Source organism: Scleropages formosus, chromosome 20 (genome assembly GCF_900964775.1).
Source record: "Scleropages formosus chromosome 20, fSclFor1.1, whole genome shotgun sequence".
Classification (NCBI taxonomy): Eukaryota; Metazoa; Chordata; class Actinopteri; order Osteoglossiformes; family Osteoglossidae; genus Scleropages; species Scleropages formosus.
Genome location: NC_041825.1, coordinates 22,594,642 through 22,621,320, shown reverse-complemented (window position 1 = coordinate 22,621,320; position 26,679 = coordinate 22,594,642). Strand labels below are relative to the sequence as shown.

Genomic DNA, 26,679 nt, shown 5'->3' with positions numbered 1-26,679 from the left:
CTGCTAGGAAAAGTGCTTTCTTTCAAGAGATTCATGGTTTTATCCATGGAAAAGGAATCTTTGTCTTCTGGAGAATGTGTGAAGGGCCAGGGGTGCTGCACAGAGTTTTATAAGAATTATTTCAAGGAAAAAAAAGCATTCATTTATGTTTCTTATGGTCAGCAGCAGGTAATAAATAGTACTGTATTACCTAGTGGGTCCTATGACAGTACAGACTGTTTGTTCACTGTTTCTGTGTTTCTTCAGGTCTCATCTCTGTGTCGTATGATGAGTGGGATTATGGGCTGGAGGCTCGCGTCCGGGATGCGGTGGCAGTCATCGCCATGGCAACCTCCACCATGATGCTGGACAGGGGGCCACACACCCTTCTGAAGTCTGAGTGCCATGGAGCTCCTGACAAGAAAGGATCCAGCTCAGGAAACCCCAATGAAGTGCTCAGGTGAGCCAGCAGTGTTTGGGGTTCTTTGAATGTGAAATCAACAGACTTTTCAAATTGAGGTTTATGCTTCTTAACGCTATTCTTAATCTAGGTATTTGTGATGTTGTGTTGTTACACTCAATGCATTGCCTTTATTTGAGGTTCCGGCTTTATATTGGTTGGTATTACATATGAAAACATAGCACAACATGGTAGATATGTGCAATATAATTTTGAATGCCTGTCCTATAATAATGTTTCCATTTCCAGTTTGACTTGTTGACTTGGGCACTTGTTGGGCAGTTGTCCTCTCCTGTGTCTGTCTGAAGCACTCTGACATAGATGAACATTGGTAGAAAGCTAAACAATAAATTAAAATGCTTTATTCTATAATTTTTATTTATTTTATGCTATTTACTTTGTTTTTCAGAGTCAGTGTGTGATTTTTGATTGAATCCTACACTTTTTCTGTCAAATTAGACATATATTGCTGAATTACTTGCAATTTTCTCTTTGCTTTGGATATACTTTAGGCAGAAACTGCATTTCATAGCAACTTTGACTGGAAGAAAATTTGGCTCAGCATAAAATGGAGTCAGAGTGAGTGGTTGTTTTGGAGCTCAAGGGGGTCTGGAACCAGTTAACCTTTTAGGAATCTTATAGAAATAGTGTTTATCTTTTTACGGTTTTGTCTTGGCTTTTCTTTTAACTGCTCCACAATTTGTGTCCCATACATATTGAAATGTGTAAGTGCTTTGGAGCCACGCTCTCCAGCCGTTTAGCATTTTCTTGAGGGCCTCTGGTTGTTTGACACCTCGGCTGTGTTTTGGGGATGGAAATGTTTCAGTGTTATTTTTAGCCGGCTTTACCTTTAAAGTTGCCTTCCTGAGGCAGTAAGCTCTGTTGCTGAAGTCTTCAATGGGTTTGGTATATATTACAGGCAATACACTTGGCTGTGGATCTGTTTATTAGGATTAGAGTGGACTATTTCACTGCGCTTTGGGCATTGTTAAAATGGGCCCTTTTCATGACAGTGCTTAATGGGACTGGCTCTGTGCTCTTTCCCCGACTCTTTCAGCACCTCCTTCTCGCTTTTTTCGACGCAACTCGCCATTTTCAAGCATTCCATTTTTCCCTATTATGGTAAAAAGCTGTTCTATTCTGATAAAGGAGCAAAAGCCAGAAAAAGTATAGATAATGTTAGCATCCAACCCCTCTCTTTCTGCAAAGTGTGTAATATGGAGACCCCTCCCCGTTCTCCTTCTCTCTCTACTTGCTTACTCTCTCCTGGTTGCTCCTCTGCTCTCCATCTCCTGCAGTCTCCCCATTAACACAGTTTAATACCATGTTCTCCCTCCCATTTTTCAAGCCTTGTCCCTTCTCTTCTCTCCACACATCTCTGCATTTCGCTTCTTCTGCACGCCTTATAAGCATCCAACTCACGGATGTATCATGCACACCTATGCCTGTGTCTGCAGTGCAAAGGAGCCTTTGGATACATGAGTTTGCATGTGTATGTGGACTGACAGGGGCATTGCAACGCTACACATATACCGAACCACACAAATCCTGCTACTAGTTTTTACTAATTGATTTGTCTGTTGTTCTGTAATTCGTTACTAATTAATGGAAGAGCTAAGTTATTAAAGCACCCAATCAATATTTTATGGACCTCTTCATTATTCACAGAGAACGTACACGGTATATGTTCGTCATGACATTTGTGTTTCTAATTGTGTGAAAAAAGTGTGTGTGTGTGTATACTGTTAATACTACATACTTCAGCGAATGTAAATTTTAAATGTAGGCAATGAAAGGACTATATTTTCTTCTACATAAATTTGTAGACATTTTTACCTCATGAAATAGAGCATAAAGACTGAGCGTAGGAGTGAAAATACAACCTCAACAGGCTAAGGAATACATACAGGGTACATGAGTTTGTTCCATGTGCAGGGAGAGGTTGAGTGTACAGGGGGCAGCAGTTAGGGTAAAGAGATGCCCCTATCTTTTCCTTCTTCTCTCCCCCCTCTCTCTCCTGGGTGAGATTATTGTTCCCATGGCAACGCGGCAGATTGCTTGGAAATCGCTGTGGTTGTGGGTGCCATGGCAACACATTACATATGCTGGTGAGTCTCTTCCCAGGACTCAACATCAGTTTAGAGGATATATATGAATACATAACTATATATGTGATATAATACCCACAAAGCATATAATTCATACCATTAAACTTTATGCATACATAGTCAATGTTAAACAAGGAGTCAAACAGCTATTAATATGTGGGTTATATCTGAATATGGAAGTGGTGGAACAATTTTCACTTTAAAGGGATATAGAACTTGAATTAAATATAATTAGACATGAGCTGACTTTGTATATATCGCTCATGAGTCAGGGCTCTCATTCTCATTATTATGAATTTTTCACTGATTTATTTACAGGTTACTGATGTAGCATAAACTGACTACTTAATAAGACATTTAAATTTTCAGTTTATTCCTGCTGCGCTTGAATTTTTAGGCTGATCGTTGCTGTGGATATAGCCACCCCCAGAGAAAGCGAAAAAGAGAGGGGGGAGAGGGATGGAGAGCAAGAGCGGGGGTTGTTGAGAAGTAGGGAGGTGGTGAGGGTGGAACAGCAATGATTTCAGTTTATCTGACAGTAGCGTGCCCCTTCTCACACACACGTGTACATGTGAGGCTATTCAAACTCTGAGAGACACATCCGGGCACACCTACACCTGTTAACTGGCACAAAAGCTCTTACACACAGGGTAGTAATGTGCTAACACAGATCTGTCAGATTCCAGAACCCCACTGTCACATCGATGCCAGCAACACACAAAAAAAAATATGGCTGGAGAACTTGCGTCACTTGCCATCTCTCCTCAGGATGAGGACACATTTGGGGTTTCCGTGTTACATCTGCTCTCAGAGACAGGGCCAGTTAGAACCCTGCTCCTCTGGTTGAAATACACTGTAAATGTGTAAAAAGCACATTTTACATGGTGTTAGAAGTACTCAGTGAGACTCTTAGGGCTTCATAAGTGGACATAATTTGTTTAGAAGATGCCAATATGAGGAAGCCTGTTAAAGGGTATTCATATTACGGCAGGATGTTTATTGAAACAGCTGAGATTAAATTTTGTTCTTAGAAATATGCAAATAGTTTTTCCCTTAAATTTAAAAGCCCTTAACAATATTTCCACTTCTGATGTTTACATTTCTGCATAATAATTTCAGTGAAAACTTGGATTCATTTCCCTGCTGTTCTCTCCTCTGATCCTGGTCCTTATCTGTTTACACAACCTTTCAGGGAAGGTCAGATTGATGCAAGCCTCTCTGAATATTTAACAGAAACACGTGGCAATGTAGGAGTGTGTGCACTTTTCTAAAAATATGACAACATATGACAATCGTTTACCTAATGCTGTGGCTTTTCGTACACCAGCACAGGTACAGAATTTATGAGATGGTCAAAAACTAGCATAAATATTGTATCATTTGTCCAAGAAAAACTCCACTAGGGGAGAAAATGAAAACGATGTCTTTCACATATGGCTGAACACAATTATCTGTGTACCAAATAGGCAACGCGGTTAAAACCTTTTAGATTTTGCCAAAAAATTCTTTATTGCACACTTTATAAACATGCTCAGTACTGTTTTCAAATATAGCTTAAACATACACACACACACTGGCTGAAACCGCTTGTCCCATGTGGGGTCCCGGGGAGCCGGAGCCTAACCCGGCAAAACAGGGCGTAAGGCTGGAGGGGGAGGGGACACACCCAGGACAGGAGACCCCAAGCGGGACTCGAACCCTAGACCCACCACAGAGCAGGACCCGGCCAAGCCCGCTGTGCCACTGCACCCCCAGAATATAGCTTCTACATTAGAATATTTAAGTTGAATTGGGGTGGCTCAGTGGCGCAGCGGGCTTGGCTGGGTGCCTCGTGATGGCCTGCCATCCCGTCCTGGGTGTGTCCCCTCACAGCCTGCATTGCTGGGTGAGGCTCTGGCTCGCCGCAACCCCACTTGGGACAAGTGGCTTCAGCCAGTGTGTGTGTGTAAGTTGAATTGCAGCTTCCTCAAGCACAGTGGGGGAAGCATACAGTAAGAAATATTACAGTGGTGTAGTACTGTAAAAGGGAATTTTACCCTTTTCACATCCTGGCTCTATGTGACTATATCACATAGAAAGATCTACATTAATGAGTTGAACCAACCTCTGCTCTTGGCAGAGACACATTCCATATTCACATTACCCATATTGTATACTGTAAAGACCAGCGTTACTGAGGAGTGTCATGTTTGAGCAGGAAAATGGGTTTATTGTAAATAGTTGAAAATTGTGAGTAAATTGTGAATTAGTTGTTTGACCGCTGTGGGGACTCATGGGAACTATAAGGGGGTGAGTGTCTGTTGGCCAGTGTGAGGGGCCCTAAAAAAAACTGGCTTGAGGTGCAGGTCCTTGAGATAAAGGGTTCCTCAGACCAAGAATATTATTTTCCTGTGTAGGCACCTATACCTCTCACCGTGTACCAGTGTTCCAATAAATGTTCATAATGAACAGTGTCCATGCGTTCTTTTTCATCACATCTGAACCCAGAGCACAGCGTGCTACAATATCTTACAAACACACCCCACTGCTTGTCATGGCCGAAAAAATCTTTGAAATGAAAGTCTCAGCGCTATTTTAATGATATATTATTTTGAGCTACATTTTTTTATAACTTTTTAATTTTTTTTTTAAAATCCAGGAAATAATGTTAATTCAGAGTTTGGCAACATAAAACAAAGCACCAGAACATTTACCGGTACAGTGCACCTCATTTTCAACAAAATTGCCGACTGTAACTTTTACTTCCTCTATTGTTCAGAACAAGTGATTGCATCCTTAGCAAACTTTTCTTTGCTGTCCTGAAGACCAATACTAATAGAAACTGATCTTTGGAGGAAATGAGAATGGTAAAGACCACGTCTTGCCCAGAAATAGATCTTTTTTAAATTTATTTCCAAGACATACTGTAGATCACTTTTAAATCCAAAGTAAATTGACGTAATTATACAGCCGAGAACAAAAAGGTCATTCTAGCAAATTAGGTCATTTCAGAAATGTGCATGTTTTTCATGGAACAATAAAATAACTTGCAATACACGTGATTGACTTAAAAATGGTCTGAAGCATATATATATATACATATACACCCCAAGGTATTTGGTATATGAAGAGTAGATGAGAAGAAAGGGGGAAATGCTCCTTTAACCACTAACTATCAGGCAGAGCAGTTGAACTGAGGCCGAAGCTAATAATGATAATCGGACATCATAAAATCATGTGCAAGATTACCACCTAAAGAGTACAAACAGGCCACCCCTGTGTTGATGTCATTCTTTATCATGTAAAAAGTGGCACTGTGGGGTGTAATTCTGGTGCTGTTATGTGCACCTGTATTTCCTCTCATGTTTAAAGCAATTTGAATTCCCCTGGACAAGTTGAATAAATGAACATTTAAAAGCATGAACTCAATGACAACTCACAGTCTCATATATGGCAATCAGAGGAAAGAATGAAGGTAACTAGTAGGTCTTCTTACAGTCTTTTTACTGTATTGTTTCAATCCAGTAGGATCACCTGCCACTGTTTAACTGGGTTGTGCTACCGTATATAATCTCCAGTGACTGTTAAGAATGAAAATTAATAAAGACTGTGGTAACAGGGTGGGACACAGAGTGCAGTGATCTAAATGGAGTTAGTAACTAATGTGTAAGCTATAACACATTAACACATCACAGTGAATAGCCTGAAATCTTGCACGAATACAAATAATTTCAGTACAGTATAGTAAATTTTCATACATTTTCTGTACAGTCTGTAATAGGCTCAACACTAACTGAGCCTCATGTTTACTCATTTGGTTCCCTTTTTAACAGTTTTAACCCTTTTATAGCATTGCAAGGTCATTGTGCGGATTAAGGTAGTGTACCTCGATGTGTGGTACCATAACATCAATGTTTGTCGAATCCAAGGATTTAAACACGCAATCTACCGGTTACCTGTTCAATACAGTGCTGCCTCTGAACTGTAAGTAGGCAGCACTAAACCTGGGAATCTTGAATTAAATGTTGTATTCTACATTTATACTGTATATCAGTGGTTTGATGAGAGTGCCTTTATTCAGGGAGTATTGCTTCATCTGGGCTTGTGACCAAAAAGGTTGCCAGTATAAGCCCCAGGAGACACCCTTGAGCAAAGTACTTAGGCTGAATTACTTCAATAAGTATCTGAGTGCATAAATAAATGTAAAGTCAAACTATGAACTCTGTTCAAGTCACAGTGAATAAAAGTGTCTGCTAAGCCATTACACGCAGTTATGTAAGTGCGGAAAGAGCCGAAAAGCAGGCGTAAAAGGGCAGTCAGATGATGAATAATTCTAACTGCGGTTGATTGGCTCCATCTTGCTTTCAGGTATCTCATGAATGTGACCTTTGAGGGGCGCAACTTGTCCTTCAGTGAGGATGGGTATCAGATGCATCCCAAACTAGTCATTATTCTGTTGGACAAGCGGAGACAGTGGGACAGGGTGAGTACCCTCTTCTTGCATATTGCGAACTGTCGGTACTGCTGCCCTGGTTACTTATTGTGCTACCTGTCACTGAGGCGTTGGTAGCTTCTCCATCTTTTCCGAAAAAGTCTGAGCGAGTTGTGTCGTCTTCTCCTGCATCATCAATACTTCATTCAGGTCAAGTGTTGGTCAAAGGACATAAGTGCTTGCCATCCCAGCGTTGTTATCATCCTCACCTCACCCTAGCCCTTATGCTTCCTTCCATCTGGCCATCTGTGCACAGGTGGGGAAGTGGGAGAATGGCTCGTTGACGATGAAGTACCATGTGTGGCCCCGCTTTGAGCTTTACTCGGACGCAGAGGAGCACAAGGACGAGCACCTCTCCATCGTCACACTGGAGGAAGCACCCTTCGTCATCGTCGAGGATGTGGACCCGCTCAGCGGCACCTGCATGAGGAACACAGTGCCGTGCCGGAAGCAGATCAAAGGCCTGTGAGCACGCCATCCGTGTATTCCCGCCTGAGCTACCTTCCTCCTGCCTGCTGTGCGGCATAACTCTCCCTCACATCCAAACCCTGTAGCTGCTTGTTTGTAGCATTATCTTCTTTTCTCACTTGCTAGCCGTAGCTCTCTATTGTTCATAAGTCCACCCTCCTGAGTGCTGACCTACGTCCATGCCCAGTGTCCATACGCATCCACGTATTCTGATTGCTTTCTACTGCCCTTAATTTCCTCTAACTCATTCATATGTCACATTGCCTCCTACTTCCATATCCTGCCATGTGTGACCCCCTCCTTAGCATCTATACTGTTGCATGTACTTGCATTCCTGTCTCTTTTCTGCTCTCTCATTGTTCCATGAAGCCCAATCCATTCACAACACCACATTTTACTCTCTTTTGCCCTGATCTGCTGTTTTGACTCCCCTCTATTTTTGGAAACTCTTTTTTATTCTGCAGTCATTTAATATTGGTAGTTTTTTCTCAGCCTTTAAAAAATTGGCCGGTCTTTAACACTGGCTTATGTTTAGTTGTGTGGATTTCTTACTACAAGTTTCCCTGAATGTATCTCTTCGTGCATTACATGTAGAAAATAGATTTGATCAACATGTAATGTTTGCAGTGAATTTGAGATTCTTGGAGGAAGCCTCATTTAGTCCACACTAAAAGCACTCTTTGCACGTTCCCTCCCTCTCCCTCAGAATAATTTAGCCTGCACAAAAAGCTTAGTAATCCAAGCCTAAATTAAAGTGTTATTGGCAATTCAGTCACTCTGGCATTTCACATGTAAAGCAGGGCTTTAAGGCATGGACAGAAAATAGCTAGGTATGGACGTATAGATGGAGCCAATCCTGAATTAAAGTGTCTTCCGTTCAAAGGGCATACTTCCAGGCACAATTTAAAATTTGGCGAAGTACATGAAGGTCACGTCGAAGGGCTTTCTATTATTTTTTCTTTTGGTTTTTTTTAAACCATCACATTTTAGTAAGTCTACCTTAGGAAAGGGCTTCTGAAAGTAATGAGATACTTACATGTGAAGTAGCAATTTAATTGCGTCACCTTCTTTGAGAAAATCATTTATGCTATACCAAGTAAACATAATAACAGTAATAGCAGTGAATCATTCATCATTATCATTATTCTGTGTATCTGTTTGTCCTTTGAGAACACAATGTCCAATGCTTTCCATAACTGGAAAGACTATCTAACGTTGCTGAATATATTCTGACGTGTCTGATCATTTGACTTCATTGCAACTGTGTCATGTTCTTTATGACCGTCTATGATGGTTGAAAATCAGTGCTGCGTTTGTCAAATTGTTGTTTAGGAAGAAAAGATGCTGCAGACCCGTTGTGATGGCTTCAATAAGGATTTCATTAAATGCACTGGTCAACAGTGCAGACAGTAGTCAGGGTTTGAAACAATAAAAAATTAAAAATGTCAGTGTACAAAAGGGGGGGGATGTGGTGGCACAGCAGGTTTGACCTGTGCCTGCTCTCTGGTGGGTCTGGGGTTCAAGTCCTGCTTGGGGTGCCTTGCAACATACTAGCATCCCATCCTGGGTGTGTCCTCTCCCCTCCGGCCTTGCACCCTGTGCTGCTGGGTTAGGCTCCGGCTCACCGCAACCCCACTTGGGACAAGTGGTTTCAAACAGTGTGCGTATATGAAAAGCCATTGTGACAAACAATTTTCCTCAAGAGCTCAGAATTTGTTTCATCTCCTCTCATCTTCTTCCGTGGGTTTGTCTTATGGCCTCGCCTATCACAATGTTTGTTTTTGCCAAAGTCTGCATTGTGAACCTGTTGCACAGAGAACCATTAATGCATTTGTTACACCTTCACAGGAGCTTTCAGAAACAGCTACAGCTGAGCCAGTACTTAGGCTTTTCTGGTGGAGCAGTATGTCTGTCTCTGTCATTGACATTCTGACAGCCACTCCCATTATTATATATTATATACATTTGTTGTATTTTCAATATTTTATTTATCAGCACAGCAGCTGGCTGCATAAAAATGAACAAACAAGCTCATTTGCATCTATTGTTCCTGGCAAAAATAAAAAACAATGCAAATATCTCACAGGTTGCAATTAACAGCATTAATGTACATGCATTATTGTTCATATAGCTTTGCAGACCTTGATCCCCCCCCAGTTACGTAGCGTGTCTAAATTAAATCTTTCCTGATAATGATTATGGTCATTCTGCATTTCTACAGTGTTTAGCTAAACATGCACTAATATTTAAAAGATATGTTATGGGTAACTTTGTGAGGAGAAGAGGCATACAAATTTTAATTTACAATTTGTTAATGCTTAATGCTGAAATGCCTTTTTTATTTACAAGTTGAAATATCTTGTCTGTTGTACTCTGCTTTGCATAATCGTCATGATGGCCATATTATTTGTCTCTTCTCTTTTTGATCTTGCTTTTCCTTGCTCATTTTCTTTCTTTGCACTTTTTGAGTTTCCTTTTAACTTTCTTCTTGCTTTTACTCCTTTTACAGTAGTTATTCTTTTTAGCCCTTCTTGTATGATCATGTTTGACCTTCCACACCTTTTATTGTTTCTTTAATGCCTTTGCTGGTCATCTGCACTGTTATCTTTGTATTTTAACTCATCATCTCTCTGTCCCTGCATGATCCCCTCCTTCTCTCGCAGCAACGGGACGGGGGAATCCAGCATGTACATTAAACGCTGCTGCAAAGGATTCTGTATTGATATCTTAAAGAAGATCGCCAAGTCCGTCAAGTTCACCTATGACCTCTATCTTGTCACCAATGGAAAACATGGAAAGAAGGTGAACGGTACCTGGAATGGCATGGTCGGGGAGGTGAGATATTTCTTCTGTTTTTTTTTTTTGTATCTTTTTCTTCAGTATTTTTTTTTGTCTTCTACAGTGATTCATCTCTACTTTCACTGGCTGAATAGGAGCACTTATTTATAAATACTAAAATCGAAAAAATATTAGTAAAACCGCTTGATTAAAGGCAATAACTTAGATACTGAGGACTGACCACATCCCAGGATGTGCTCATTCTGAGAATGAAGATTCAAACTGATTTTAAATGAATATGACTTACATCACCGCGGTTTCGCTTCGCTGTCAAACAAGAAAGCGGCTAAATGAAGTGATATACTTTGCAGTTCCTAATGATTAAATTAAACTGCAGAATTAATATCATAATGTTTTTATGGTGTTACTGTTTCATTATGGGATCAAGGAAAAATGGTAATACGTTTGCCCGAGTGATGTGTAAAAAAACCGCGGAATTAATTCAGTGACAAAAAAAAAAACAATAAATTAAACAAATTAGTTCTGCAAATATGTGGTGCAGCTGGGACAATGGATAAAGAAAGAATAGAGGAACTTCTGTTCTCTCTGTACACACACAGATAACAGGTCTGCTCCCTGTTATACTGCTATCCCCACTCTCTGAAGAACACCCAAACATTCTCCACTCAAGTCAAATTTGTCCTACTTTGAGCAATGCTGTAGGGCTGAGGTGTTAATGGCTAAATATACCTGTAGAAATGGGGGGCCGGGGATAGGAGAGCAGGATAGAGCATGACGGGAGGAGGAGGGTGTCTATTTCCAGCCACTGTGACCTACTGTTGTAACCCAGTTTGTTTATCCAGTGTTCTCTATCTGCAGCACTGTGTTCCTTTCAGTCAGTCAGTATTTAAAAATTGCACTTGGAGACTGACCTCCCCACCACCCTGTTTTCTTTGCCTCTTACTCAGGTTGTCATTAAAAAGGCCCATATGGCAGTGGGCTCGCTCACAATCAACGAGGAGAGGTCAGAGGTCATCGACTTTTCCGTACCCTTCATTGAGACGGGCATTAGTGTCATGGTCTCCCGCAGCAATGGCACTGTCTCTCCTTCTGCCTTCCTCGGTGAGAGTCCTCTTCTTAGGCAGCTACAAAAATACACTCCCATGTACACGCATATACACGTATATACATGTGAAAACACAAATACACACAAACCATTTTTTCAGTTTGTCTCAGATTTTTGCCTGCTTCTCTCTCTATTCGCAGTAAATAAGATGCATTGGACATCTGTGCCTGTGCTGTATCTGTGCCTCTACTGACACCCCCCCTCTCCGTCTGTCCCCCCAGAGCCCTTTAGCGCAGATGTGTGGGTGATGATGTTCGTGATGCTCCTGATCGTGTCGGCGGTGGCCGTCTTTGTGTTTGAGTACTTCAGCCCAGTGGGGTACAATCGCTGTCTCGCAGACGGGAGAGGTGAGAGCTCACGATGAGGCCGCACAGCATCAACTCGGCACACGCGCCATGTCGATTGTCTGAAAGGCACTCTCACAATCCCTAAACGCACTGTGTGTGTCTGAAAGCAAGAGGGCAGGAGGGATAACTAGAGTTTTAAGAGGATCAATGAAGGTTCACCCAACAGCTTTGTGAAGTTAACTCTGAAACATCTGACAAGCTAACCTAAATCATACCCTTTTCAACATTCTCCATTTCTGCAATCTAAATTAATTGTTTATTGTTTTTTTTTTTTTAATTTGGCATGCTTGCTCAACAGTTTTAAGCATGTTTCAGACCATTTAGTGCAATATACACACACACACACACACACACACACACACACACACACACACACATTTTCAGAACCGCTTGTCCCATACGGGGTCACGGGGAACCGGAGCCCAACCCGGCAACACAGGGCGTAAGGCCGGAGGGGGAGGGGACACACCTGGGATGGGACGCCAGTCCGTCTCAAGGCACCCCAAGTGGGACTCGAACCCCAGACCCACCGGAGAGAAGGACCGTGGTCCAACCCACTGCGCCACCGCACCCCCCCTTAGTGCAATATAGCTATCAGAAAATTAAATACTGAAAAAATATTCGAAGGTGATACCTTTTTCAACTGGTCAGCCTTCTTCAGGCAGCTAGCCAAGAGATGAACTCCTAGAGTTGTGTTTGTAAAAACAAAGGACTTAAAGCTGAGTACATAGAATGCATATGGACTGTAGTAAAGAGTGATATAGATTTGTTTAGCTACAGTAAAATAAATATATTGATGGGATACTCCTAGGCAAGAATAAGTATGTTTGTGGTTACAGCCTACACATTGTAAGTGATGTCGGGCAGGCACTTTGGAACGTCTCTGTTTAAAGTTCAGTTCACCTCTTGATCCGGTTTGTCTTCCATTGTACGTTCTTTCGAGTTTATGAGCATAGTTCTATCTTGCATTCTGATTTACACTCAGCATGAATAGTGCTCAACCCAACATTTAGTGCTCCTGCCTAATGGAACTGCTTTCAGATTTTTCTTTAAGCATGATGGCCAGTTTTCAGTACAAGTAAAATTCATATGCAGTCTTTTGAGTTCATGGCCTTTTCTGTGTCTTTGTGTCACAGTTTACTATTGTCACCAACTAATGTAAAGCTTTTGTCTTAGATTTTTCATTCTCACCTGTATGACACTGAGCAACCAAGAAACACAACACAATAGTGCTCAACCGTCTCCTCCATTCCCCTTCCCTCCCATTTCTCAACTCTGACTCCAACCCCCTACCCAGAGCCTGGTGGCCCCTCCTTCACCATCGGCAAGGCCATCTGGCTGCTCTGGGGCCTGGTTTTCAACAACTCCGTGCCTGTGCAAAACCCCAAGGGCACCACCAGTAAGATCATGGTGTCAGTATGGGCCTTCTTCGCTGTCATTTTCTTGGCCAGCTATACTGCCAATCTGGCTGCCTTCATGATCCAGGAGGAGTATGTGGACCAAGTCTCTGGGTTGAGCGATAAAAAGGTATGCCATGCCTCGTTGACCCAGGTTGGGGGGTTACACCATCTGTGATGGGAAAGGCAAGATACTTTCAATTATCTGAAAAAGTGTGAAGTTCTGCCCCTCGTAGTGCTCTATTTTACTCTGTCACTTATGACTGATGCTTATTCCGTTCCTTCTACTGTACTCTCAGTTCCAGAGACCAAACGACTTCTCTCCACCTTTCCGTTTCGGTACGGTGCCCAATGGCAGCACAGAAAGAAACATCAGAAACAACTATAAGGAGATGCACAGCTACATGGTGAAGTTTCACCAGAAGAATGTGGAGGAGGCACTGCAGAGCTTGAAGTCTGGGTGAGTTTGCAAGGAGATGATGAGCAAGCAGTGGTACAGGGCTGTTCTGGGACCTGTTAACCTTTGATGATGCCGTATGTTCAGATGTTGAGATATTTTGCAGTCTTTACAGCTAAAAATCAAGATGTTTTTGGGAACACAAGCTGGCACCTATGTTTGTGTCACATTGTTGACTCAAATACCAAAGCGAACATCACTAAATTTGTTACGTACAGCTATAGTTTTGTCTAAGCAGCCTGAGAGATGAATGAAACTATTTTGTAAGCATGTCGGAGAAAATTATTAATGCAGTTGTTACACAGATGGAACATCAGATCTCTCTAATGTTATTTTCCCTCCGTTTCCTCTCCAACTAGCAAACTTGATGCCTTCATCTATGATGCAGCTGTGCTGAACTACATGGCAGGGCGGGATGAAGGTTGCAAGCTGGTGACCATCGGCAGCGGCAAAGTTTTTGCCTCAACGGGCTACGGTATCGCCATACAGAAGGATTCGGGTTGGAAGAGACAGGTTGACCTGGCTATACTTCAGCTCTTCGGAGATGGTATAGTTTCATTACATGTATTTCCCTGTACCTTTCAACTTGACTTTGCACTCCTGGCTTAGCAGTGGTGTGTTGCTTTCAGACACTGATTAGAGTAGACAAGGTGACCTACACGTGCTGAGAGGACGTGGAGACTGCGGATGGGGACCATATATTGCAAAGCCATACATGTATTTGTAGAGCTTGGCCTTCCAATTGGCACTGCTGCTCCCTTTATTAAATCTTTGGAGTCCATGTGGAGGGAACCGGATGAAACATCTGCTCAGACATGGACCACTAACTTTCGGAAATAATTGGATATTATTTGTCAAACACTCAGATAGTGGGTTTGAGGATGACCCTTTTTTCAATATAAAAAGGACATATACGTTGTGCTTAAGAATAATTCTGGAGGTATAAATTTACTACAGTACATTGTGTGTGTACATGCAATATTCCCATCTTTACACTTTTTTTGGGCAAGGAATTGCATATCTGTGAAAAGGAATATAGTCAAAGAATCTGTGCAAGAATATAGTCAAGGGATAGACTGATTGCTGTGTGCTGCTGGACTTATGAAGCATTACGACTGAAAACAATCATAAAGTGACAATGTCTTGCCTGTGACAAAGGTTCTGACTTTAAGATACTCATCAGAAGTACTGGTCACAGCAAGTGTCACTACTTTTTTGCAAAATGAACCGAAAGAGAACTGAAAGAGAAACAAGCTTAATTTCCTACTTTTTCTATTTTTTGCTTTAGTGCAGATTAATTACTGTATCCTTTATTCTGAGCACAAGTGCATATATGGCCAATCAGCTCTACTTGCACAGAGCACATATTTTTGATCATAGGACAAAGGCTGCCAGGCAAACTAGTTTCATTCCATTTAGAGTCTGGCTGATGACTTATATCTATTCAAGACAACCAAATAATTATGGAACTAAAATTTTATACCTTGAAATTCAACAAAGGACTCACTCACATGGAAAGAATGAAAATTCATTTAAAAGCTTAAGACTTTGCCTTTTCTATTGAGACTGAGGGACGATTATTAATTTAACAGGACAACAATAAAACCAGTTATTCACAACAAAACATGCTGTATTAGGTTTTCTTTGATATATGCAGATTAAAGAGCTGGAAAACATATTCTAACAACATACTGATATTTTTAAATTTTTGGATTTTTTTACTTGTTTTTCTAATAATATCGATATAAATTACAATTATAAAAATATCTAAAAATGTCTATATTTCAGTTTCTTATATTTTAAAAAAGGTATTTTTATAGTTATTTTTGTAAAATTAAAACTTTCAATCTCAGTTAACTTTTTCTTTTGTATGTTATGGTATCTCATAGAAACATTTATTTTGGGTCATTGTTCAACTTACTCTGGTTTTCATTAACCAGTCTTTTCACAGGTTCAGTGACTTCCTGTTCTTGTCAGTGTTCAGACTCTTATTACACATCATTATCAAATGAAAGAATTCATTAATACAAGATCATATTATACATTTGTTTGCCAAATGGTCTTCCAAAGTATGACACACTGCAAATTACTAGACACAAGTGCTCAGTATATTACTTTGGAGACTGCAAATAAACGATTCCATTACCACAATGACGTCAGTGCTACCAACAGTTTGATTAGCTTATATGGTTTTTAGCTTTGCACCCTAAATATAGTAGTTACCAGCTGTGGGTCTCAAGGACATGGTTTCTACCTCTGACTGGGCCAGACCTGCCACAACATAGTTTATAGTTAAATTGTATATTAGCATAGATTTTAAGGGGTATTTCAAGCAAGTTACCTGGAATGATTCCCAATTTCCTCCCAATTTTTGATATGAAATCAAAAGAGTAAAATGATGAAATGAAGTGAGGAATGGGCATACAGCCAGCTGTGCAGGATACTAGAAGACTTGCAGGAGTGATAGGACAAATGAGGCTCCAAGGGTATGCTGGAATACTGTAACTGATGTCACTAAGTGCCAAGATCAGGAAAATGTCGGCATTCTGTTGACAGGTGCGTTGTGGAAAGTAGAGTGGACAGGAGAGGCTGAACAGACAGAGTGAGAGAGGGAGAGAGAAGAGCGCAGGGTAATAGAACAGATAAAGCCCCAGTACTTGAAGGGTGGAAGTATGGTGATTAGAAGGAAGGAGGTTTTATAGATGATAGTTTGGAGGAGGCCTGGATCATATATATGATGTAAATGGATATATACAGAGAATTTTTCCTTTATTGCAGCTTTATTCTAGTGGTTTCCTAAAAGAAAATTAACTTTTATTAATTGACCACTTGTACCATGCATCATGTAACATGGGATGCAAAATGGTCCTGGTTCTTACAACAGCTCTATGAAGTTGTCCCCCCTACAAACAACACAAATGAAGAAGACCGTATGATTCGTTAGTGCTACGTTTGTGCTGTAAAAATTTGAATTTGTGCCGTTGCAGTTTTTGAGATATTAACATTTATTTTTTTTGGAAGTGATGTCACTCTAGCTCCCCAACAATGCAGCAGAAACTCGAATTTAGGCTCATTCATTTGTGTTACATTTGTGCCGATTTGTGCTATTCAAACAAATGTTCTATCTCCTTTGGTTCTGGAGATATTAAATGTTGTTTACATAGCACGTGACATCACTCCAGCCCGCCTATAACGCCACAGAAACTCAAATTCAGGCTCATTCATTTGTGCAACATTTGTGCCGTTCAAACCATGGTTCTACCTCCTTTGGTTCTGGAGATATTAAAGGTTGTTTACATGGCACATGACCTCACTCGAACCCCCCACAACGCCACAGAAACTCAAATTTGGGCTCATTTGTTAGTGCTACCTTTGTGCCAGTCTGTGCCATTTAAACCGTGGTTGTACCTCTTTTACTTTTGGAGACAATGAAGGTTGTTTACACTGGAAGTGATTTCACCAGCCCCCTTACAATGCTTTAGACGTTCGAATTCAGGCTCATTCATTAGTGCTACATTTGTGCCCTTCAAACCGCAGTTGTACCTCTATTACTTTTTTAAATATTAAGGAATATATTATAGATGACATCCATGCAGTATTTCAGATTTCAGGTATTAGTGATTATATGACATTATTTCTGGCGATATTCATGATATGGGTATTATGACTTCCACTCTGTATGACATTACTGCCTTTTACCTATCCCACTTCACGCACCAGTCCATGTTGTCGTCAAATACAACAGAAAAACTGCTGCTGCTTAGTGAACCGTATTAATTCACCCAGGTGGACACAAGTGAAAAAACCAACACTGTACAGTTTACCTCCATTTTTTTTAATGAACAACAGAACTCAAAATATGTACAAATTCACTGCAATGTTTCCAGAGTCCTGTGTACACAACACATATAATTTCCTGTGAAATAATGCCAACTTAACAGAAAACATGAAGAAATAAACAAATGGCACAAATGTAGCACTAACGAATCATAAGGTTTTCTTCATTTGTGCTTTTTGTAGGGGAGCCAACTTCACAGAGCTTCTTTCAACTGCTCCACAACTAAGAATGTGGCCATATTGTTTCTGATTTTTTAACTGTTTTTGAATGTAGGTTGAACTTGAATGTCATCCTTGCCTGAACTGGGATCCATCAGAGAATTTCAAAGTCATATTGACACACGCAGATATAGAGCTGCCCCATGCAACCTAGTTACACAGCCTGGCACAGATTGGCAGACCAAGAATAAGCGGTATGAAGTTGTTACCACGTCACTCATATTGATCTCAGGGAACCTCAGAATAACCCATGTCACTGACTCTCCACGCTCCAGAAAAGGGACTTTTTTCATAAAATGAGGCATCCCGTCCTGGGGGTGTCCCCTCCCCCTCCAGCCTTGCGCCTTGTGTTGCAGGGTTAGGTTCCAGGTCACCACAACCCCACTCAGGACAAGCGGTTTCCGACAATGTGTGTGTGTGTGTGTGTGTGTTTGAGAGAGGTTTATGCCATGTGCATTCTTAACCCACAGTCAACCTGCAAGGGGTGCAAGCCCTGTCAAAAAGCAAATAAGGTACGACTTGCATATTTACACAATAGAAATCAGGTGTCTTTTATCAAATGTAACTATGGGTGATGGAACATGACAAGTTACACACATGACCGTTTGGAGACTTTACAGGCACATACTGTATGGACATGTACATACGTGCACAAGTGTAAAAAAAAAAAATGCCTGTGTCCTGCTGTTCTTCACAACCTTCCTTAATTGTCATGCTTTCTTGAAACCCACAATTGCTCATCTTTTCAGTTGTACCCCTGTATTTTATCCTTTATTAACTTTTCTGTCTTTTCATTCTCTTCCCTTCACCTACCCCTCCTCTTGGCCCCCCTTCCTTATCTCCCTCACCCCTGGCTCTTTCATATCCAAAATCAGGTGAGATGGAGGAGCTAGAAGCATTGTGGTTAACCGGCATTTGCCATAATGAGAAGAATGAGGTGATGAGCAGCCAGCTGGATGTTGACAACATGGCGGGTGTCTTCTACATGCTGGGGGCAGCGATGGCACTCTCACTTGTCACCTTCATCTGTGAGCACCTCTTCTACTGGCAGCTGCGCTTCTGCTTCATGGGAGTCTGCTCTGGCAAGCCTGGCATCACCTTCTCCATCAGCAGGGTGAGTGTGGGGAAGACCTAAATGGTTACCATTTCACATTCTGTTTTGCTGTGGCAACAACGTTTTGAAACTGCTTTTAAAAACAAAGTTGGGGATTCCAGTCATTAAGCCCCATGTACTTCAAAATAGATTTGTTTTATTTCTTTGCAGTCAATTGCCTATAAAACATACCAAAACACCACTGAATGTGTTTCATGTTGCTAAACATGGTTTTAGGGGTTCATTACCTTTGAGCAAGGCGCGTTAGGCCAAGAATAAGTGGTAATTGATTATCTTCCCATGAACATTAAGTCACGGAAATGTGTTTAAAGATTCACACAGCGGCTGTCACAGATAATAATGTGACCATCAACTGTCAGTTGCGCAGTTCCCGGGACAGGAAATGATACATGAGTTTCAGCCCAGCAGCGGAATCTTGTATGCAAATTAACCCCAATGTCATTACTCACCTTTACAAAGCTGCTCTAGGCTTTGTTATAGCTGGGAATATTTCTCTCAAATAAACTTCAGGGGAAAGCAAACTTTTGCTGCTTTTATTGAAAATAAAGCCTTGAGATATGCACTATCATGATTATTTAAATCTGACAAAGGGAAAACAAATGATAAATGATTTATATTTCTGTGGCAGTAATCTAATACTGTACCTATTGACTATACAATATCAGTAACAGATATAAACACCAGTGCTAAATATAAGGATAGCATATTTTGATGTGCTTTGTAATATTTTTTTTTAAAACTGGAAATAACCCATACTAATAGACACTGCACAGAGCCAAAAATAGAGATGCCCCAGTGAGTTTAACATTACATTTGTCTACATGGCAGATAATGCATCCCAGTGTTTTCATGGCACTACATCGTATGTGCTTGACAGGCCCTCAGTCCATGCAGTGAACATGTCTTGCACTGTGGCCTCTGTATCATGAGAACTGCTCTCAGGGAGATGAGTGAGGGGGAGTTATGCCTCTGTTTCAATATAGTAAACTGAGGTGGCTTCGAGATGGCTTTTATGTTCACAATTTAGACAGGGATGCTGAAACATCTCAGCATCGATCATTCAAATTTTAAGAGCAAAAGTTGAAGACTGCATGATACACTAGGCATAACCATTTCGCTTTGCTTCTACAGTGGATTGTTCAAATAAAATCTTTTTTTCAGAGATTAATGCAAACCTTAATTGCCCAGTCTGTAAAGAGCAAGCAGTGTTTGTGCAGCACAAATATGAATTAGCATAAATGTTGAGATGAGAGAAGTATGCCTGCAAAAGATGTGAGACCCACTGGTCCATCGACAGCACATATTTGTGTAAGACATCACTGCAAGTTGCTACAGGAAGGGCTAGCTAGTGCGCTGCAGTGATTTTTCTGACCCAGGGACACATGCTAGGCTCGTCTCCCCTCGTCACTGATGCAGCGGTCAGCTGTACAGTGACTTTAATTATAGATGGCTGATTTACCCCTGGGCTGAAGTGAACTCACAGCAGCAGGCTGGTTGGCTTGGACAGCCTCAACATTCCCATTTCTCCTGCCACACATGATGACGTCACAAGGAGTTATACGTCACACTAATCAATAACTGTATTTTAACAATTTGGTAACAGTTTTTCTCACTGGCCACTACACAGACACACAAACACACAAATGTATTCATCCATACAGTATATGCATGCTAGCTTTAGTGGAACAGAACATATACATTGAAGCACCTGATCGGTGATAATTCAGTGGAAAATCAAATGAAAACATAATCAGTTGGGGAAAAAAAATTAATGCTGTGAAGCTAAACTCAAGTGATGGAATGCATGAATCATCCCATCAGTACAAGACATGTCAGTAACATCTCGACTTATCATCCTACTAACACATGATGTTAAGGTGGGTGGTGTTTCCCACACCTCCTACTTTTGTTTATATATATAAATTATGAAAAGGTGTTGCTGTAATGCAAATTCTGTCCTTCATATTAATCTCTAAACTGACCACCTAAAACCTGTTAAGAAAAATGAAACAGCACAAATGCCTGATACCTTTCTCTGCCAACCATGTAAATCCTGAAAGTGTTTTTTGTGAAATACCTATTGTGGAGAAGTAGATGTTCACTTCATAGACTGTTTAGATCTGTCCCATGGAATGACCTTGGTTAAAATGATGCATTTCTATTGCCCAAAGCAAGTGTACAACTTTTATCTTAAAAAGCTTTGCGCATGGGAGGGAAAATAGAGATCTGTAGAAGTGGATGATAAATGATATCATTTGGAAAGTTAAGGGCAGAGTCCCCCCGACACATCCTATGCCAATGGCCAGAACTGTGCTCAACCATAATGAAACTATTTGAGTCCTGACCCGAAACAGTTCCTCTAAGCACCATGGGTTGACTGCACATAGGATGGAAGACAACACCACAGAAGAACAGAGAAAGAAAAATGGACATCTTACCAAGTATAAGCAGACAAGAAAAATAGAATATGAAAAGAGATTTTTAAAGCAAAGACCCCACAATGGACAATAAACACAAGTAACCTACTGCCAAACCAAAAAGAAGCAAATATATCGAAGGCAGAGGTAACATACTTATGCTAAGATGCTCAAGAAAAAAATAGAGCTAACAGGAAGAGACACACACACACACACACATTTTCAGAACCGCTTGTCCCATACGGGGTGGCGGGGAACCGGAGCCTACCCGGCAACACAGGGCGCAAGGCCAGAGGGGACACACCCAGAACAGGACACCAGTCTGTCGCAAGGCACCCCAAGCAGGACTCGAACCCCAGACCCACTGGAGAGCAGGACCCGGTTCAACCCACTGCACCACCACGCCCCCTACACAGGAAGAGACAAATTTAAAAAAATGTATTCTGAATTCAGCAAACTCCAGCACAATGAACCCCTGTTTGTTTAGCATGCAATTTACCTCTGAATGCAGCAAAGGGTCTTAACTCCAAGCCCAGAATATGCAAAATATGCATATTGGACTTTTATTGTTTAGGGCACCCTTACATTAATCATTATATCTTTCCATGCCTCCATCCCTCTGTTCCTGAACAACTGCTTACATGCTAGTAGTCTTCACTTTATAATCCAACTTAATTCATTACTGCTGCAATAGTAATATACTTGTACATGGATTTACAAAGATATACTGTTGAATGAACAGACTGACAGTAAAAACTGCAAGGTTACTGCATCTCTCTGTCGGAAGTAATTTATTTGGCCCTAGTCTCCTCCTCTCCTAGCCATTCCCTCTAAGCTTTTCAGAAGCACCACTGGGTCCAGTCCATGCTGTCAGTACAATATATACTGTGTTAATTAGCTTGTCAGAGCAGTGTTTAATGTACTGCACAGTCTATCTCCATTGCTCTCCAAGTAAACTGTCATTTGTGTTTATAACAGGGTATCTACAGCTGCATCCATGGAGTGCAGATTGAAGAGACCAAGTCATCCCTCAACTCCCCTTCAGCCACCATGAACAACACACACTCCAACATCCTGAGGCTACTTCGCACCGCCAAGAATATGACCTCTGTCTCTGGGGTCAATGGCTCACCACACAGTGCCCTGGACTTCATCCGTCGCGAGTCCAGTGTATATGACATCTCTGAACACCGCCGTAGCCTGGCTGGCCATTCTGACTGCAAGCCACCTTACCTGCCAGAGGACAACATGTTCAGTGACTACATTAGTGAGGTGGAGAGGACTTTTGGGAACCTGCACTTGAAGGACAGTAATTTGTATCAGGACCACTACCTACACCACCACTCGGGCTCAGGGCCTGGAATAGGTTTGGGACTGACTGGCCCTCCACCCAACAGACCTCATAGTCTAGGGAGTGCAAGTTCACTAGAGGGAGGTTTATATGACTGCGACAGCATAGGGGGTGGGGTTGCTCCAATTTTTACCACACAACCCCGTGCCTCTCTGACACACAGAAACAATAGTAAATTTGACCTTATTGCAGGCCACACTCAGTCCTCTGGCCAAGGGTTCAAGCAAGGTGTGTCTGATATCTATGGAAAGTTTTCCTTCAAAGGTGGGGCATCAAGCTCTGGCTTTATTGCGGGACATGACAGGTACTGTGGGGGAGGGGGAGGAATAGGTGAGGATGGCAACATCCGATCAGACGTGTCGGACATTTCTACCCACACTGTCACCTATGGGAACCTGGAGGGAAATGCCAAGAGGCGGAAGCAGTACCGTGACAGCCTGAAGAAGAGGCCTGCTTCGGCAAAATCGAGGCGAGAGCTAGATGAGATCGAGCTGGGGTACCGGAGACGTGCCTATCATTCATCTCACCACCATTACCATAGCTCCCAGGGGCACCGCTCAACCTCACCTCCGCTGTTGCCCCTGGAGCAAAACTCCCAAAGAGGGGGAGGGGGTCCTGGGGGAAACTCATATTTATTTCGTGACAAAGAGAATTTGAGAGATTTCTACTTGGACCAGTTTCGCCCCAAGGAGGGGGTACCACAATGGGAGCATGTAGATTTGACGGATGTGCCTGGTGGAGGTGGAGGGGGCCGAGTGAGTGGAGGAGTTGGGGGTAACAGTGGTGGAGTTGGTGGTGGAGGAGGTAACTGCACCAGTCTGGTGGCAGTGGATGATTTCCTCAAAGGCAAAGCCAAAAAGACAGATGTTAAAAGTGGGGTAGGGCCAGGAACCAGCACAGCCATTCCAGGGCAACAAACACAGGCTTGCTGGGAAAAGAATGTGACTGGGATTGGAGGTGGGGGGCTGACGGGGGGTGACTGGGAATGTCGAAACTGCCCTGGGTGTGGCGGAGGGTCCAAGCCAATGCCTTTGCATGGTGGTGGTAGTGGAGTGTATTCAGCAGGGGGAGGCAGTTGCTCTGGGGGTGGAGGAGGTGGGGCGAACAGTTCCGTTTCTGGACGCCCCAGTTCTGCCTGTCTACGGTGTGAGGCATGCAAGAAAACTGGTAACCTGTATGACATCAGCGAGGACAATAACCCTCTTCTGGATCAACTGGGGGGTGGAAAGGGGGCAATAATGAGTAGTACAGGGGCTGCTCAGACCCAGACACAAGCTCAGCGAAGGAAACCAGGCTTAGGAGGGAAAGTATTGCGAAGGCAGCATTCATACGATACGTTTGTAGACTTGCAGAAAGAAGAAGCAGGTGGGATTGGTGGTATGGGCATGGGAATGGGGAGGGGTGGGATGGGAGGCATGCTTCCACAGCCAAGAAGTGTGAGCTTGAAAGACAAAGACAGATTCATGGAAGGAGTCAGCCCATATGCCCACATGTTTGAGAGGCATGCGGGATCTGAGCGAGACAGGGATCGAGACAGAGACCCGTTGTTTTTTGGAGGGGACAGGGGAAAAGAAGGGTCATCCTTTGGCTTGTTCCGTGGAGGAGAAGGGGGACTTCATCGTCGTTCCATGGGGGAGAGGGACAGCAGAGACAGAGAGAGAGGGATGATGGGGGGAGGTGGGAGTGGAGGAGGGATTGGGACATACTCCTTGTCCAAATCGCTTTACCCAGATAAGGTCAACCAAAATCCTTTCATTCCAACCTTTGGTGATGACCAGTGTCTGTTACATGGTGCCAAATCATACTACATCAAAAAGCAACAGCAGCAGCAGCAGCAGCAGCTCATGAAGAATAATCGAAATGAATTCAGAAGCTCGATGAGCGTGACTTCCTACTTGCCTACATCAGCCACAACTGGGGTGATGTCCAATGTGGCTCCACGGCTTCCTAAAGAGCTGAGTCTGGGAGGAATTGGGAGTGGACTGGGAAACCACCACGGAGGCCCAAACAATAGGGAGGGACTTGGACTGGGGCCAACGCAAAGGCCCTTCAACAGCTCGAGCAACGGGCATGTGTATGAGAAGCTGTCTAGCATTGAGTCTGACGTCTGAAACAAGGAGGTACGCATGTGGAAAGAGGTACGCAGGCACCGCAGCAAGAACGGATGGACGAGTGCCGTCTACAGAGTCCTTGCATCTGCTGAAAAGAGGAAGAGAATATAAACCAGGGAACCAGGGGAGAGCAGACCAACTGAAAGACCGGAAAGGCTGCCAAGATGAGTCTGTGCCATTTGTGACAGTAAAAATTAGAAACTGTTGAAAAGTTACAACATACGTCAACATGGAAAGGGCTACCTGTGAACATATCCCAGCGAACAGAGAGAGTTAAAAGAAAGACAAAAACCAGACATGACTAAATAACTGTGGACATTCTAAAAATGCCTTTACTCTGCACTTTTTGCATTTAACTCTCTCATTCACTCTTCCTCTCTCCCACTGCTGCAAAACGACAAAATAAACTGTTTCACCTAAACCTGGTTCGCTGTGGAAATACAATCATGACTCAAAAAAGAAATGCTTAATTTAAACAACAGGGTAAACATTAAATACACTGCATTGCTATTAATAAAATAGCATTGTTAATATAGGAATTGACTGTAATAACAATGTTTAGTTTTGGGTTGTATATTTATGAAAATACTTTATGCTGTTGAATATTTGTAGAAATCTTTACTAGCTCACTACATAACAGGAAGCTTATAATCAGTTGAAACTGAGTAGTTTGTAGAATTGAACATAATTGGGTTTCCCGTTGTTATTATTATGATTATTATTATTATTATTATCATTATTATTATTATTATTATTATTACTACTACTACTATTATTATTATCCATGTTTGGTTATTTATTTGCTCATTTGGAGTGTTGTTAAAGTTTGTAAAAGGCATGATTTGCACAGTTCTGAAACAATACTTGTTTGGGATGTTTCATGGTGTTTTGAAAGACATATCTCAAATCTTATTGGCTGACAAAATGTCAGAATGTATGTTTTGCTGATTGGAGTGGGCTTAAGAAATGGTGTTGAGTGTGTATAATCGGATTCCAAAAGTTGCATCTCACAGAGCTGAACTTAGCGCATTACTGGATAATGACGTAAAGACTATATAAAACGATTTGTCTCGGCAAGTTTAATAGGGTTTAGCATATTGTGTGGAATACACCTCAGAGTTTTTCCTAAAAATGTCCTTGAACTGCTGAGCAGTGCAGTAAGCACACTGTGTATAAATGGGACACTGTAGTTCAAGCATTTGTCTTTTATTATTTATTGGCCTCACTACATATACACAGATATATGTAGTAATAAATGTAAAGACATTGGTAAATTTAAACTAATCACAATGTGAAAAAGTGTTCCACACAGCATAGCACAACACCTGTTTCTTTCAAGACCTTATATACAGAACACTGTATAGCCCACTAGTCTCACACTAACTAATAATATGCACTGTCATGCAAGCTTCATTTAAATACACAGGTTATTGAATAGGGTTTATCTTAAGCCTGTTTCTGTGTGCATCATATGCCTGAAGTAGGCTTAATACCATACTTCTCAAAAGATGTCTCATAAGGGCTGATGGTGGATTGAGATGTTGAACTGAAAACCATTCTCTGGTTGTTGAAATATATATTTGACTTGATTAATCTCATGAAAGTTATAAATAATCTTATACTGTGTATGACGTTTTGCATAATTAGTTTTTCAAAACTTGAAAGGAAATACAGTGGAGGAGGTTAATGTTAAGACAAGTTGCCACTGACAAGTTATTTACAGTATTTTTTTCCTATCTTACTTTCTCATCCATCCCATTAAAATGAACTTGGCTAATTCTTGACTAATATGAAGTTGTTGCTGTTATCCTTTGAACCAAGCTCTCTGTTTTCCATTTTATACACGAAAGCGAAAGTGTTTTGAGCGCACAGTGGCCAAAAGCAAGGGGTAGGTGGAAAGGAAGGGAGAGTACATCAATCATGGTCAGTATCAGTGTGTTATCTTGAATCCTTGTAAATAAAAAACCTTTTCACTTTGCACAGAAAGCAGACAGTAAGGATGTAACTTTCAATATACTGTTTTACAAAAAAATCAAGAA

General features: G+C 41.7%; 1 protein-coding gene across 2 annotated transcripts in view; it reads left to right on the top strand.

The window, feature by feature from the left end:
* Positions 1-25,116, top strand: part of grin2bb (glutamate receptor, ionotropic, N-methyl D-aspartate 2B, genome duplicate b) — a 57,123-nt gene extending 32,007 nt beyond the window's left edge. For both annotated transcript variants that reach the window (XM_018761578.2, XM_018761579.2), the window contains exons 5-15: positions 247-439; positions 6,895-7,009; positions 7,275-7,483; positions 10,150-10,321; positions 11,233-11,386; positions 11,612-11,737; positions 13,035-13,264; positions 13,434-13,594; positions 13,951-14,138; positions 18,523-18,761; positions 22,157-25,116. In XM_018761578.2, coding sequence (XP_018617094.1) covers positions 247-439; positions 6,895-7,009; positions 7,275-7,483; positions 10,150-10,321; positions 11,233-11,386; positions 11,612-11,737; positions 13,035-13,264; positions 13,434-13,594; positions 13,951-14,138; positions 18,523-18,761; positions 22,157-24,640 — 4,271 coding nt within the window. In that variant the 3' untranslated portion in view covers positions 24,641-25,116. The remainder of the gene's footprint in view (positions 1-246; positions 440-6,894; positions 7,010-7,274; positions 7,484-10,149; positions 10,322-11,232; positions 11,387-11,611; positions 11,738-13,034; positions 13,265-13,433; positions 13,595-13,950; positions 14,139-18,522; positions 18,762-22,156) is intronic.
* The last annotated feature ends 1,563 nt before the right edge of the window (positions 25,117-26,679 follow it).